Source organism: Strigops habroptila, chromosome 3 (genome assembly GCF_004027225.2).
Source record: "Strigops habroptila isolate Jane chromosome 3, bStrHab1.2.pri, whole genome shotgun sequence".
Taxonomy (NCBI): Eukaryota; Metazoa; Chordata; class Aves; order Psittaciformes; family Psittacidae; genus Strigops; species Strigops habroptila.
Genome location: NC_044279.2, coordinates 81,182,088 through 81,197,132, shown reverse-complemented (window position 1 = coordinate 81,197,132; position 15,045 = coordinate 81,182,088). Strand labels below are relative to the sequence as shown.

General features: G+C 43.3%; 1 protein-coding gene across 1 annotated transcript in view; it reads right to left on the bottom strand.

The window, feature by feature from the left end:
* The window catches only part of FRAS1 (Fraser extracellular matrix complex subunit 1), a 159,037-nt gene that overhangs the window by 51,945 nt on the left and 92,047 nt on the right, over window positions 1-15,045 (bottom strand). Inside the window, 8 exon segments of the mRNA XM_030477972.1 lie at window positions 376-460; window positions 1,661-1,931; window positions 2,509-2,652; window positions 3,278-3,418; window positions 3,643-3,783; window positions 5,305-5,451; window positions 9,293-9,439; window positions 11,610-11,762. Coding sequence (XP_030333832.1) covers window positions 376-460; window positions 1,661-1,931; window positions 2,509-2,652; window positions 3,278-3,418; window positions 3,643-3,783; window positions 5,305-5,451; window positions 9,293-9,439; window positions 11,610-11,762 — 1,229 coding nt within the window.

The window sequence follows — 15,045 nt, the reverse complement described above, 5'->3', positions numbered from 1 at the left end:
AAAGCATCCCTACCACAGGGATCAATCACGGTTCAATTGCCCTGCAGTAAGAGACTGAACTAGACCATCCGCAGATCCAAAGAGTAATTTGAGCAGCAGGGACTCCTTAGCCCTCACTGATAATTGCTCTACGATTGCACAGCTACAATTCCCTGCACAAGAAAAATTACAAGGGCCAGCTTCTTGAGTCACGTACCCCAAGCCTGGTTCTTCCACATGACTCTTGGCTGCCTCTCAACTAAGTGAAATTTGAGTCTAATTTGCCTGACCTGAACTCCAGCTCAGGCTCTGCCCAGCTCCTTTGTTATCACTGCAAGAAACCAGGGCTTCAAATGGTACAAGACCTGTGGTTGTTTCCAAGCTTTGTTACATTACCTGTGTCGAAAATGCTTGAACATTGATCACCTCATGATGGGAGAAGAATTGTTGATCACTGACCTTCAAGGAAAACTGTCCTTTCCTAAACAACAAGCCAAAATACAGGATAACATGAATTAACGAAGGACTTGTAGGACTCAATAATGATAAAAATATTATATATTTAGTAAAAATGACTAGCTAAGTGACAGAAGGTTTAGTTAAAGGGTTTTTTTTTTTCTTTTTTAATTATGTTTTTATAGTTTGGAGTTTTTTTTCTGAAGATTCATAACAGTCACAACATGTGACAAAATACCTTTAGCTACGCAATAACATACCTTCATTTCCCTTTAACTAATGTTACCCACACAGGATGGCATCTCCAAGATAAACCACCGATTCTAAAAGTCAGCTATTTGCTGGTAAAGAAAAATGTCATTTATCTGGCTTTGGAACAGAAGCTCCCACTTTTCAGCATTCTGGCTTCCTATTTACTTTTCAATAATGTCACCCAATAACCTTGAACATAAAATAGCTATGTTTCTCAAGACAAGATCCTGACGTTTCATTGTGATTACCAGACAGAAAAAATCCCAAAAGCATGGTACAGAAACACATGCCTTAAGTCTAGTGAACATGAGCCAATCCTTGGCATCAACACCCTGAAAGTCTTACCGGAAACACTGGATCAAAGAACACCCTAATATATACAGGCAGAAATGTAGAACAATTCCACTGGTATGAGTCTAGTCCCAAGGCTTTATGGTGATGTAAATGAAGTGTGAAATTTGGCAGGATAACTGGCTTACTGCCTGGCAGCAGGAAAAATCTGCTTCCTTGCAACATGCTTGCAGTGCGAACAATGCTAGCTACTAATCACCACTAATTATCGCAGGACACTAACAGAGCTCATATTGCAGGCAAAGGAGCGATGGTTGAATGCAGGTTGTGCTGCAGAGCACAGAGGTGACATCATTTGAGCATCTGCCTTACAGCATCAAGAACCAGACTAATACGTCCGTTCAAAATCCACAGCAGAGCATCCTAAAGAAGAGACAGACTCCTGCAACCCCCAAACCACAACAGGTTTGGATCACAGTGACCTCTTATACCACAAACGAGGAAATTTTGCACCATCATTTATACTGTGGTACAGTGTAAGTACATTGGTACTTTACTTAACAGCAGTGAGGAGTGTGTTTCACTGTAAGAATGTTTCCAAGGAGCAAGGAAATACCTGTTCTCAAGATAAGTGATTCCTTTTTTAAGGCAAGAGCTCTGAAAAAAGTTTCAACAGAGTCACCTGGATTTCTCTTTGCTGTGCACAAAGCGAACTCTCTTCTCCTCCACATCCTTGCAGCTGAAGTGGTCACCTTTGCTCAGCTTCACCTCTGCTCCCCTCACCACCATCACCAGCCTGCCGTTGGAGGGAGTGCTGTTGATATGGAACAAGAGCTGTCCTCTGTCACCATCCAGATCACACGCACCCAGCAAGGACAGGTCTAGGGGCTTTACCGCACCAATTCCTACTGTGAGGCTACTGTTCACATAGAAGCTCGAGGGATGCTTGCTGGCTAAAAAGAAAGAAGGGAGAAGTATTATTGAATGAATAACAGCCATGGACTGTGGTAGCATCTTGTTTGTCACTACCATCTTTTGGATAACAGACCAGACCCTTATAATGCCCTATTCATTACCTATAGCCACTATCTCACGAAGGATTGTAGTCCATCCCAATCCCCACTACGGTTTTGAGAGGCTTGGGCAAGTCACTTCCCATCTTGAGCTCCCCTCTAGTCCCTGCAGATGGACTAGTAGATCTTCATTTAGAACAAAGAAAAGTAAGTACTACAGTTCATTTAGCAAGGGATTCCTTCAAAGATATATTTTCATTTGTTTTATGTTGATGATGAATGATGCTCCATTGGAAAGACATGCCTCTTTCCTAATGAGGTAACTTCACTTAGGAAACATGTACATGCAATGTTTTATGAAACAAAAAAGTTGGAGGAAAACAGCTGCCAACGTTCAACAGTCAACATGGAACTGCACAAAACTGAATTCCAAAAACGCCACTGAACGGACACTATTTCTGGCCTTAAAATCTGCTGGAAGCCTGCCAGCTCGGTTGCTTTATCATGAGACACTCACCTTCTTCACACTCTCTGGTCCATGTATTGCCATAGAAACCCTGGCCACAGGCAGAAACACAGATCTTATTCTTCAGAAATGTGGTGCTGTCACAGAGGTGGCACAGGCTGTCACTGTCACACTCCAAGCATCCCTGAGGACAAGCTGAATCAGATGGAAAGCACAACAATTGAGACATTGACGAAAACAATGCAGCCACTGGCATGCAGAGCTGTCCCCAGGGATCAGAACAGAAACACCACTGCTATTTGTGTCTTACCTGCCTGACAAAGGTGACCAAAAAGAAGGGGCAAACAGATAAAAGAGTTGCTAAGAGATTCCTCCCTCATTTGACCACTGTTTCCCATTGACTACAGAGAACCTGAGATAATCTTCCAAATGGAAGAAACATATTTTTAAGTAACTGTTAATACACTATTAGTACTCCAGATACTCACTCCAGTCCTTCACAGCTTGTTAACCCACAAATAAAACTGAAACCTTACTAAAAATGTGGGGTTAATACCTGTTTTTTAATATATATAGTATGTGCACACATACAAACACCAGCAGTCATCTACACTGAATCTCATTCCTCTGGAACTAGGCACATTTAAATGCAGATACAGCCTGTTACTGAATTCTCAGGTGACTGCATCACCTTAACAGCAAGTTTAACTCAGCACCTAAGCACTTCTTCTTCACCTCAGCCTTGCAGAGAAAAAGCAGTTTATAGAACACAGACTGCAGGCCTGGTCCCCCTCCACCACAACACGCTGACCGTGCTTACCTGTGCACTTGTGCTGTGCATGGTCTGGATAATAGCGCTTCCCACATTGGGGAACACAATGAGTGTCCAAGAGGAAGAACGGGGCTTCACAAAAGCTGCACTCATCTGCTTGGCGACACTGGAGGCAGTGTTGGTCACACCCTAGAAGTTACATGTGAAGAGTTCAGCTCAACACCACTTCCAGCTGCTTCCTGCACTTTGCTGTAACACCCCGCAGGAACCACAGCAATATTGTGTGTGTGTGAGGGCAGCAAGAGATTGGAAGTTAGAGCCTGCCTTCTGCATGTCAGACGTGCACGAACTGGAGACAAGCAGGGAAACATGTTGGCAGCAGCGAATACAAGTAACGCTCAAGAACAACTCACTCTGGCATGTCTCTGATTCCTTGTAGAAAGCTGCAGGGCACTGTTCCACACAAGCTCCTTCATGGAGAACGTAGCCCTCCATACACTGCAGGCAGTCAGTCCTACGGGGACCTTTACAGGCATTACAGCTCCAGTCACACTCTGGAAGAAAACAGAAGTCAGTTCAGGGCACATCTTTCTGAGATGCTTGCCCTACACAAGTGCTTAGTGCTTGGCGTCTATGAGCTATGGGAATATAAGAAGTCCTAGGAGCAGAGAGCACAGTAAAAACTGTTAAAGAGACACTAAAAAAAAAAAGAAAGCATGATTTGTACTGAGTGACTTAATACAACTCAAGATATGGTTGGGCTTTTCTCCCCCTCACTGACTTATCATGTTCTAACTACGTCAAATTTGAGCAGGTTTGGCTCTTGTTCAGCATCCAGACCTGCTAACATCAGCACAGTTTTGTTGCCCACAAAGCCTGACTTTATCCTGTAAGTAGCAATGCTCCTTTTCTGCCAACACTGAGTTCGTTGCTCCCTAGCAACCATCCACCCCACTTCAGCACGTCTCATGCTTTCAAAGGACTCTAACCAAAAGAAAATGAAATTGTTGCCCCTCACAGTCTAAATGTCTCTCTGGGAAGTCCACTGGCCAAAAACACCCTGGATCCAGCTGGGAATCAGATCTGCCTTCACATGCCCTTGTACTATCTCCCCTCCAGTCTTCAGCCGAGTCCCAGCCATGCACATGTTCTGCTGGACTACTCAGGCTGCCAACACTATTCTTTGCTCTTGGTGGCACTTAAGAGGGTCCGTATCAGCAATTAATGACAGACACACTTGGCTGATGAGACAGACAAATGGGCAAGAGAAAGAGGGGGGTAAACAAGGACTCACTGAGGTGAGGTGAACTACTCCATTCCATGCAGCATGTCCAAGACAGAGCCAGGACAAGAGTCCTGCCTCTTGTCAACACCCTAAATACCAGATGATGGCACCTTTCTGCAGAATCACAAAGTTAAGATGACAGGTGCCACTCAGTGAAACTAGGTTCAGGTACTGAAAGAGCCAGAGAGAAATGACCACTGAACAACAAGTCATCTGTATTATACCCTGGTCTTAGAGGTGTTAGCTGCAATAAAGGCACCTTCTCCTCACTTATTCCCATTATGGAACACCCTCCTTGGGAGTTCTGGAAATCTTTGAAGTCATGTGTCTTTTACATAATTCCAAACTGTTGTTTCGGCAGACATCCAGTGATGCAGTATTTAATAAGTCAGAGAGAAGCAGGTAAGTACACAAGACCCTATAAGCACTCTAAAAAAGCCAGCCTGGTAAGCTCACTTGTTATTCAGCTGACCCATGACTAAATGAATTGCTGGATCTGACCCTTGAAAAGTTTGCTGGCTCACTTACTAAATCATTTACAAGAGATGGATTTGCAATAATCTGGTTGCACTGAAAGGGTGAAGTATGTGACAGCAGACTGCCAGAAAAGAGATAAAACAGTAAAAACCCTGCAATTAAATCTGTCACTGAACTCCCTCCTCATGCTCACTTTTTAAAGCAGGCCACCTGCACAGATCATGCTGCAATTTAATGGATTCTTAGCCAAGGTACTTGCAATGGGTTTTTTTGTTTGTTATTTTTTTCTTTAAACCAGCAATGTATTTTTCACCTCTGCAAGTCTTGCTGGAAAAATCCAGGTAATACTGCTGCGCACAGCTCTCGTACTGGCATTCTCCAAACAACAGGACCTTGGTTGGATCTCTGCAAGATGTACAGCTGGTGGCTGATTCACAGCTCAGGCACTGGCTGTTGCAAGCTGGAGAAAGACAAAGACAAAGAAAATAACTGTAATTACTGATGCACCAGCCAACAGTACCAGGAAAAATGTTATTATCCTGTAGCCTCGCTACTCCTCTTGTCCTTTTTGAGAGACACTTGTGGAGACTTTGATTCCTATTCACAGCCTCCAAAATGTAAAAAGCCTCATTCCTTCCATTTGGAATAGACTTGCATCTCCTCACACTGCTTCTTACTCTCCTCTGAACAGGTCAGGGTAAAATCATAGAATCATAGAATGGTTTGGGTTGGGAAGGACCTCATCCAGGTCCAACCCCCTGCCATGGGCAGGGACACCTTCCACTAGAGCAGGTTGCTCCAAGCCCCTGTGTCCAACCTGGCCTTGAACACTGCCGGGGATGGGGCAGCCACAGCTTCTCTGGGCAATCTGTGCCAGGGCCTCACCACCCTCACAGGGAAGAATTTCTTTGTAATACCTAATCTAAATCAATCCTCTTTCAGTTTAAAGCTATTCCCTCTTGTCCTGTCACTACACACCCTTGTAAAAAGTCCCTCTCCAGGTTTCTTCTAGGCCCCTTTAGGTATTGAAAGACTGTTACAAGATCTCCCTTGAGCCAGAAGAGAAGAAACCTTGAATTCAACACTGACCTTGAATTCAAACCCCCAAATAAGAGCTTTCCCTGTCTCTGTTTTAATTATTGTCTTCAAGCAACCTGCGTTTCCTGTGATCCCAGGCTTAATCCATAAACACACAGATTTGGAGACTGTAGCAGACTGCTGCAATCCAGTTAGCAAACCTTGACGGGACCAATGGCCAGTTTAATTTCACTTGATGTTTCCACCTTTTGATTTGCACACAGTGTAAAATTTTGGAGCTGTCGTGAGCAAATAAAGATGCCAAGAAAAAATAATTCAGGGATTTACTGAATCTAGGCTCAAAGTCCAGAGGTTCACAATATTTCACCTCTCTGATGTCCAGGGTCTAAACTTCTCAGAAGACTTTACTACCAGCCAAGTGTACTTGGTGCTGATGTCAGGGCAGTTGGCTAATTACCAGCAGAAGATTTAATAGCGATGTGCTATGAAAGACTGAAAAATATTGCCCTTTTTGCCTATGCACTGAAAAGCTCACTTTGATTCCAGTGAGATGAGACTTTACAAAAACAATGTGCAGGAAACTCACGGGGGGTTCATGTCTGCTTTATACAAAAAACTCTAACTGCCCTGCTAGCAAGTACAATGATGGTGTATCCAAAAGGGACTACTAAATTCCTCACCAACTACCTCTGAGCATTGCTAAATCCATATGGAGTCAGACTCTGCCCAAGCTCAATTTTGATAAATCAGAAAAGCTCTGAAAACAGCCTAGAGTGTTTAACCTAAAGAATAAAGCATAGCTGGCCACTTTTAATGGCAAAACCATTAAAAACTCTCATAGGATTTCACTCAACTACAATTCTGCTGCTAAATACTGACATGTTACTTGTGGTAACATGTCGGAGAGATGCTAATTATGGAATGCTAATTTAGTGATATGCTAATTGTGGAAATCCACTTCAATTTGCTTTTAATTCAACACAGAGTTTTGTAACCACAAAACCTCAAAATACCAAGTAAATGTGAAAATACCCATGTTGGTCTCATTGAAACGAGGACCCAGTGCCCTTCAAAATAGTTACTTGCTTTAGCTCATCTAAAACATGTTACAGAAGGCTGTATTTTACTGAGGTGCAAATGATTTCTAACAAAATATTTACCTAAAGAATCTAGCAGCTCTTTTTAGGTGCTCTGGTGCCCGTCTCATTTCACTTAACTTAATACTACATAGAAAAATTACTATTTGTAAGTGCTGCGAAAAGCCAACTTTTGAAAGAATGGTACAACATTCTATATGAGGTCTACATCTATAGAAATCAGGTTACCCACGGCGCCATGCCAGAACAGTAAGCAAAAAGTGTACTTGAAAGCAATCTTGTCTGTTTGTTTTATCAGCCTGACTCTGTATCTGCATTTTTAAACCCATGAAGAACCCGTTTAGCTTTGCACTGTTCCTGAGCCAGGGTGTCAATGAGTTTAAAAATATCTTTGAGAGTCCATACGTGCACTCAGTGTCCCCCTGAGCTTCATCCAAACCTGAGCTCCTCAAAAGCGCAATGAGACTAAAATAAACCTTGAAGAGAGACCAAATTTTCCGTTTAAACAATTTCCATTACCTCTGAGTGGTAGTTTCCCAGCACTTTATATATATAGGGACAGTTTATATCTACATGCTTATCAGCAGTACTTCACTTGAAAAGGCACAAGTGATACTTGGAATGACAAAAATCCAGTGCACCAACACACTTTGCCTTAAGCCTCCTGCCACAAGGATTACACACACTTGTTCAAAAGCCTTTTGCAATAAGGAGATTAGAGTAGTTGAATTGGCTTGCAAAAGTCTATTTGTATTTGAGCTACTGAACCAAATTTGGGAAGGGTACAGTCCTTGGGAACATTCCACTTCTACCATGACGTCCTAAGGGAAGAGCTAGCAATAGGAAATTGTTCATTAGTAAAGGGCATTTTAATTAGGAAGAGAGGTATGCTGGTACAGGTAGTAACAAAAGAATCCAAACTGCAGGAGTGAACAGTGAATACCTTGTAGAGCTTGTCGGAAACTAGCCAGGACAGCAAAAATCCCATGATTCCTTTTCTTATTATTTTTTCTTATTACTTTCCTTTTTTTCATTATTATTGAATAGCCTTTTTTTCTGTCAGTAAAAGAATGTATGGTACTAACTCTTCCACCTATTTCCCTGAAGTTATGCAAGGTATCTCCACCTCTGCGGCTAAGATGGAAATAATAGTTTCAGGAGATCCATATATTCCCACAAAAGGCAGGTAAAGCTGACAACCATATCAGTTTCTTCCTCTAGGACCTCATCAATAAAGAAATTGGGTCTAGATAGGATGACACAGATACCTACACTCAGGGCAGTACACCAGAGTTATTTTATCATAAATCCAGGTAATTTAAATCAGGGTAATGCAGGACTTCACAAATCTGAGTGTTCAGGTTCACAGCAATCCAGCTACCCAAGCACACCCTCATTTTTAGGTGTGTGTATTACAGTGGGTCAATTCAAGCAGGGTATTTTCCTATTTTTTATATCTCTGGGCCACATCATTTTGCATTTCAGAATATCAAGCCCAATAATTATGTGAGGAATAACCCAACTGGCATCAGGGCAAGAGTGAACACAGGGTAATAAAGGAAAAGAGAGGACCTCAGAGATTCGCAAGGAATAGCAGGAGTGGGATAAAACATTACTGGACTTAACACCAGATCAGTTACATCAAATCATTAGGAGGTAAAAATATCACAGCTCAGTTGGGGTTGCGCCTGCCAAGCTGCACCTTCTTTCTACTGAGGTTTCACACGTGGAAAAATGTAGTGTAAACTCTACAGTCTTAATACAGCTTCCATGGCAGGTACTGGCAGGTAGTGCAGTGGGGAGGCGGTTTGCCTTAGTAAGAATTGAGTAAAACTGATCCAAAATTGTCAAGGCTCAGAATCCACCCATACCTTTGACCACTTCTCTATGTACCACTTAAGCAACTTAACAAGGAAGCCTACACAAACTCTCCTGCAGATTTTTCCTGTGGGACTCAAAGCCTCTTGTCTTTGAAGTTGGTAACAAAACTGTGACTGTGTTCAAATTTAAACCATGCTGTAGGCTCTGTTTCTAAGGCAGCTAATCACCTCTGTCAACTCATATCTTTCTTTTCCTGGCAAGAGGAACAGTAAGCAAAGGAACAAGACAAGACATGTCAGTGAATACACTGTGGAAAGAAGAGATGGGTTGGAGAGACACACTCACGTCTGCAGGTCTGCCTGGCATCCCTGTAGTATCCCTGGGAGCAGACTGGCACGCACATGCCAGTGTGGGAGAGAACCAGGCTGGTGTTGCAGGAAGAGCAGGCAAACAGACCCCCACCGGTGCAGGTTTTACAGGAGGGGTGACACCCTGCAAGGACAGCAAGAACATGTGTTTCTGCTCAAGGAAAAGTAGATCTTCAAGCAAGTTTCAAAAGCTTCCACAGAGCACTCTCAGCATGGTTATGATACTGAGTACCAAGAGTTCCTACTAAGCTCTTACTGGTGCACAGCACTCAGGAGCAGAAACACAACCCACCCACCTTGTGGCAGAAGGACTAAATGGCTTTATTTGTGCCATGCACACTAGCTCTCTTCCCTCCCTTCCCTTCCCTTTTTACTCATTCCTCTTCTCTTCGACCTTCCCTTCTTCTCAAGAACAACCCTATAGGATCTGGCCAAGACCTGTCTACCAGAAAAGAGTAAAAAAAGGGCAAGCATGTATCAGTACCTCCCTCTCATGCCTTCTCTCAACCAGTATCAGGTCAGATACTCCCCAGCCTGATGTGCTTTATCTATTAGGAACCATCTAGTGCTTTTCTGACAGCTCCACACCTCCCTGGGGATTTACATCCACCCCTTCTTCGGGAGCTGCACAGCTGCTGCCTATTCCAAGAAGCAACACTGACAGAGAACAGTCAATCTCTATGTGCCCTCTCTCCATTTCTCTCTTAGTCTGATTGAAGAGATATAAAACACCACAGTGGACGAGGCCAATGTATCCTCTTAATTTCTCCAAAGTGGTGGTACAGACTCACAAAATTATTAGTCTGTTGTATTTTTTGATAGGCCTTTACCTAAATATTGATGCCATCATTACACCTATCAGGCCAAATGAATCATGAGCAGAAGCAGGCAAAGAAATCAGAGAAGTAACTGTATTATGCTGCACTAGAGATCTTAAAAGCCAGCACAAAATGTAATGTGAGCTCTGACACAGTCTGAATAATGCAAAACTTCTTTGAAATGAAACCTTTATACCAAAGAAAGAAATATTATCCCCAGGTTTAAATTTGCAGGAGGAGAAAATATCTCTCTCAGGGGTCTTTCCAATTAAATGACACAGAGATTTCATTTGTCAGAAACAGGTAAATAAACACACAGCTCCCAGACTGCTTGAAAGAAGCTTTGAAACATTAATTACCAGTTGTTGGACTGGATTAGGAAATTCCTGCAAATGGAGCATCTACATCTTAATTCTAATGTGTGGGATTTCTTGTCTTGATTTCTTTCTCTTAAAATAAACTGCAATACCCTTTGCTCAGCGTAAGACACATAGGGCTCGAACATGTCTCTGTCAGCCACATAACAAGAAAAGCAACCTCCTTTCTTCTGAGAGTTCCAGAAATATACAGCAGCTCAGACAATAATCAGAATATGAAAGCACATTAACAGCAAACACTGGATAGGTGAAGGCACAGAAGGCTGGAGAATAAGATGTGCTATCAGTGCAGCTTCATCCACGGAGCTGGAGCGCTGCTAAGCCTAGAAAACTGAATGAAATTGGCTTCTTGGCCTGGAAATTGGCCTGCTATGAATGATCACCTTTTGGACAGTTACTGTAGCAAGACAAGTCTCAATGAGAGACCTTAGCTGGGATGATGTTCCATTTTAGGCTGCAGAATGTTCTGAGAAGGTGCTCCTAGCAACAGTTCTGCCTTCTGTGAGCAGAAGTTGCATGGCCTTTCAAAGTACATATCCAGAAAATATTTTAAGTGTCAGCATCCCAGAACTGTGCTGCGACCTCAAAAGTTGGAGACTTGGTGATGGGCATAGGAGAAGTTATCCTTTATTGCGCTTAAGAAGCCCATCTCTTCCTAGGAGTGACCTCAGGGTAGCTAATTAGAATATAATGTACTGCCATCTTATTCTCTGTGCAACCACCTTTGAGAAATGAGATTTACCAGAGAGAAAAACTCATCTTCACCTCCTCCTCTCAAGCATACTGCTGTCTGATACTCATGACACTTGTTAAGAGTGGGCTAGGTCCCAGTAACCGCAGCATGTGCTGAAGACAGTACAGCACCCTCTGCCTCAAAGACCTCACAGTCTGAAAGCAGGCAGAGACAGGGGAGCAAGGAAAGAGTGCTCCCAGCCAGCTGGCAGAGTTATTAGCTAGGAAGGACATCTCTAGCTCCCAGTGCAGTGTCCTGCCAGCTGGATAAAGCTTCTTTACCGAATAGGAACCATTTCATGGAACATCTCACAAGGATCCCGGTGGTCCCTTGCAGTTGCTTGAGGCATTTGTAGGGACTACTCACTTTTGCAGGCACCATTCTCCGCATAGTATCCCACCGGACAGCCAGGAATGCAGTGATCCCCCAGGAGCAAGAGACGGGCGTTCTGGCACTTCAGACAGATGCTGCCGGTGTCCCACAGGTTGGCCACACACTGGCGGCACAAAGGGTGGCAGTCTAAAGGAAGCAGGGAATAACAGACACTGTGATCACAGAGGGACAAAACAGAACTGCTAGGGGGAAACACAGTGCTGGGAATTCAAGGAAGACATTAGGGATGTAACTTTCAGAGCTCCTTCCTGCTATCTGGTGCACAAGGGCTGGGATAAGGTGCTTAATTCTGCACTTCCAGATACCTGCAAGAGAGATGACTGTAAATTACCACGTTCAAGGAACATTTCTTTCCTCTTGCCTTCATCCCCACTCTTCCTCAACAACCATACTCTCTGCATCTCTCGTGCCCACTCAAGCATCCTCTTTCACATCCCTCAGTGAGCTTGGGAAGCTTTGTACAAAGCCAGTTCAAAGCTCTTTGCTTTCCCCAAACCTTTCTCTGATTTTAGGTGCTTCTACCTACAGGTTTCTCTTTAACAGACTAACGCTGGCAGCTGTCGGCATTCACCTTCCTCTGCTCCCACTGCTGAAAAACAAAGAGCACAACCTGTACAGCTTTATGACCTTCTCCTGTAGTTCTTACTGTCCAGATTTTCACACACAAACGAGACATCCATACCCTGAAGGGGCCACTGCAGGCCTCAAAGCCAAGCGAAGCCAAGAGAGGCATTTACAGTTGCATGAGAGTGTCTCAAAACCGTTTCCTTTTTTCCATTTTTCCCCAGCTTGTGTCTCCTGACCTCTGCCTGAACTTCTGTGCTTCAAAAGGTTTTACAACAAGCCTTTTGTATGCACAACAGTGCAATGTAAGGCAACCTGGAAGCCAAATTAATCCTCATTATGGTAATTCAGAAAATTATAAAGGAAATGACTACTGTCTTGAAAGAAATGGAATAATGAGGCTTGATTTGAGTACCCAGCTTCTTGTCACATTTCGAGTGAAGGTTCAACTTTCTGCCTTTTTTCTCTTGTGACAGCATTACTACAGACTGTCAAGCAATCTTATTTTACAAGCTGAAGACAGGCTCACATCAGAGTCCGGGGGAATTCTGCATCCATCCCTGCAAGAATATAACAGCCTGACTTCTATGCATCACACATAGATGATTCTTACCAAACACTGGTGGAAAAGCATGGATGCAGCTCAGAATAAATGCAACTGCATGCGGGGATTCAAGGTCATTAAAACTGCAGCTTCCTTCACCTTCTGACTTTACAGGGTATATAATCTCTTCTAGCTTCTGCCCCATACTCTTAACCTTGCAGATGGGAAATCAAGAGCCAGAGGGGAGGTAAAGGTGTGCGAGAAGAAACATTCTGCTTAAGATAGTGACCTTGTAGGTTCTCAATCCATCACTGTCGGGACAGTGGTAAGAAAAGCAAAGCAGCACATGAGATCAGGATCAAACTCAGTGATAAAGCTCGAAACCTCCTTAGAGGGGTTACTGTAAGGCAGCTTTTGACTGCACAGGAGAAAAACTCAATACCCAAGGCACCATCCAATCAATCTTTACAGCTAAAGATCCCAGACCTGTACTGATATCAGAGTGGAAAGACCTGCCATCTATCCATGGCCTCACAGAAGCCAGAAAGGATCACCTAGCTCAGGGTAGAGAGCAAGAACCAAGATTCCACCCAAAAGGCCCTGAGCACCATATATAATTTGTATGCACAGTGCTGGAGGTGGGGTGAAGAGTTTTATACACTTGTAGTCAATAAATTAACATAAATCCAATTAGTTTCTCATGCTTCCACATTTACTTGGCGATATGTCGACTCCCCTGATTGTTAAAATAATAATACTCTAGTTTAATCTCCTGCCAGAGCCACTGGCCTCTAATAGAGAGCTATGGCTAGCTATAAGTAACCAAACTCACTGAGTATGGTCAATAGGTCCCATAAACAGAGCATAAAAATGAGACAGAGAAAACTCAAGGGTATCCAAATAACCATTATCTACTGTAAATAACTGGATTCTCCCAAAGTAACATTTAAAAAGCTAAGTATCTGCAAAACCAGGTGCTGTTGCAGAACAGTTTTCTCTGTGTTGAAAGAGTTCTTTTTCTCAGCTACTGCTTTAGGATAAATCAGCCCCATCACTCTCTTGTTCCTCTGCAAGCCTGTAGATCAAAGAGCACACAACACCAAATAAAACACCAGGACTGACACTCACGGTGAATCTGAGGGACATTGGGGAACTAGTGAGAGAGCAAAGGAAGAACTGAGGTGCTTTGTTTTGGAAAAGATTATTTAAATTTCTCACAGCAGGCTCCCTTTGAAGCAAGGACTAACAGAAGTGGGGTGTTTTCCTTACGCTTCTCAATAATACTGCACAGCCATATTTGTTTCCTGCTTCCTCCTTCTCCCTGTCAGTCCTCAACTCCAGCTAAGCCAAGTTACTGCCTGTGGGCTTTGGGTTTTTGGAGGCTTCACATCATATACTCATAGAATGGTTTGGGTTGGAAGGGACCTTAAAGCTCAAACAGTTCCAACCCCCTGCCACGGGCAGGGACACCTTCCACTAGAGCAGGTTGCTCCAAGCCCCTGTGTCCAACCTGGCCTTGAACACTGCCAGGGATGGGGCAACCATGGCTTCCCATGTTTGCTGCAGGTCAGTTCAACAGAGTTATTTGATAAACTTAGACTTCTTCCAGTGTCCCAACTGGATTCTCAGGGCAGCATGTCACCCCCTTGCTTGTAGTCCCAAGGCCTCTCTTCCCATCTTTTTGAAGCTACTGCCTTGCACCCCACTGTCCACACTGTCCTGCTATCTTTTAAGCTGGGTCTAATTTCCTCCTTGTCTATTCACCTCTATACACCCTCCCCCCGCCCTTACCTACCACTTATCTTCCTATAAAGCAAATATCATTGTAAAGTATAATATAATCACTTACACAGATTTCCATTTCCAGAGTTACTTTACTTCCATGCCCACTTTAGCTTTCTCTTAGCAAACAAATAGTGCCCTTAATATACAAAAAGTCTTTATTATATATTGTTCCCTTGCCTGTCAAGACAAAGGTGGCTGTCTGGGGAGACAAAATCATCTCTGAAGTGTTTGTGATTGCTCATAAAGGAAACCAGAAGCATTTCTACCTCTCAGTTCCCCCATTTTCTAAGCAATGAAGCACTTGTGTTGTTTAAATACACCTTCCCTCCGAAGGGCTCTTTAGAAAAAAAAAATCCTGATGCATTTTTTGTATTATACTCTAAGGTATGAGGTTTAACACAGAGCATTACTTGAAATCAGTACCTAAACCACCATGCAGTGTACAGGCATGTCAGCGTGCAAACATCCTCTAGCACCTTACAATAAATCCAAACCAGTGTGATTGATTCAGAAGGA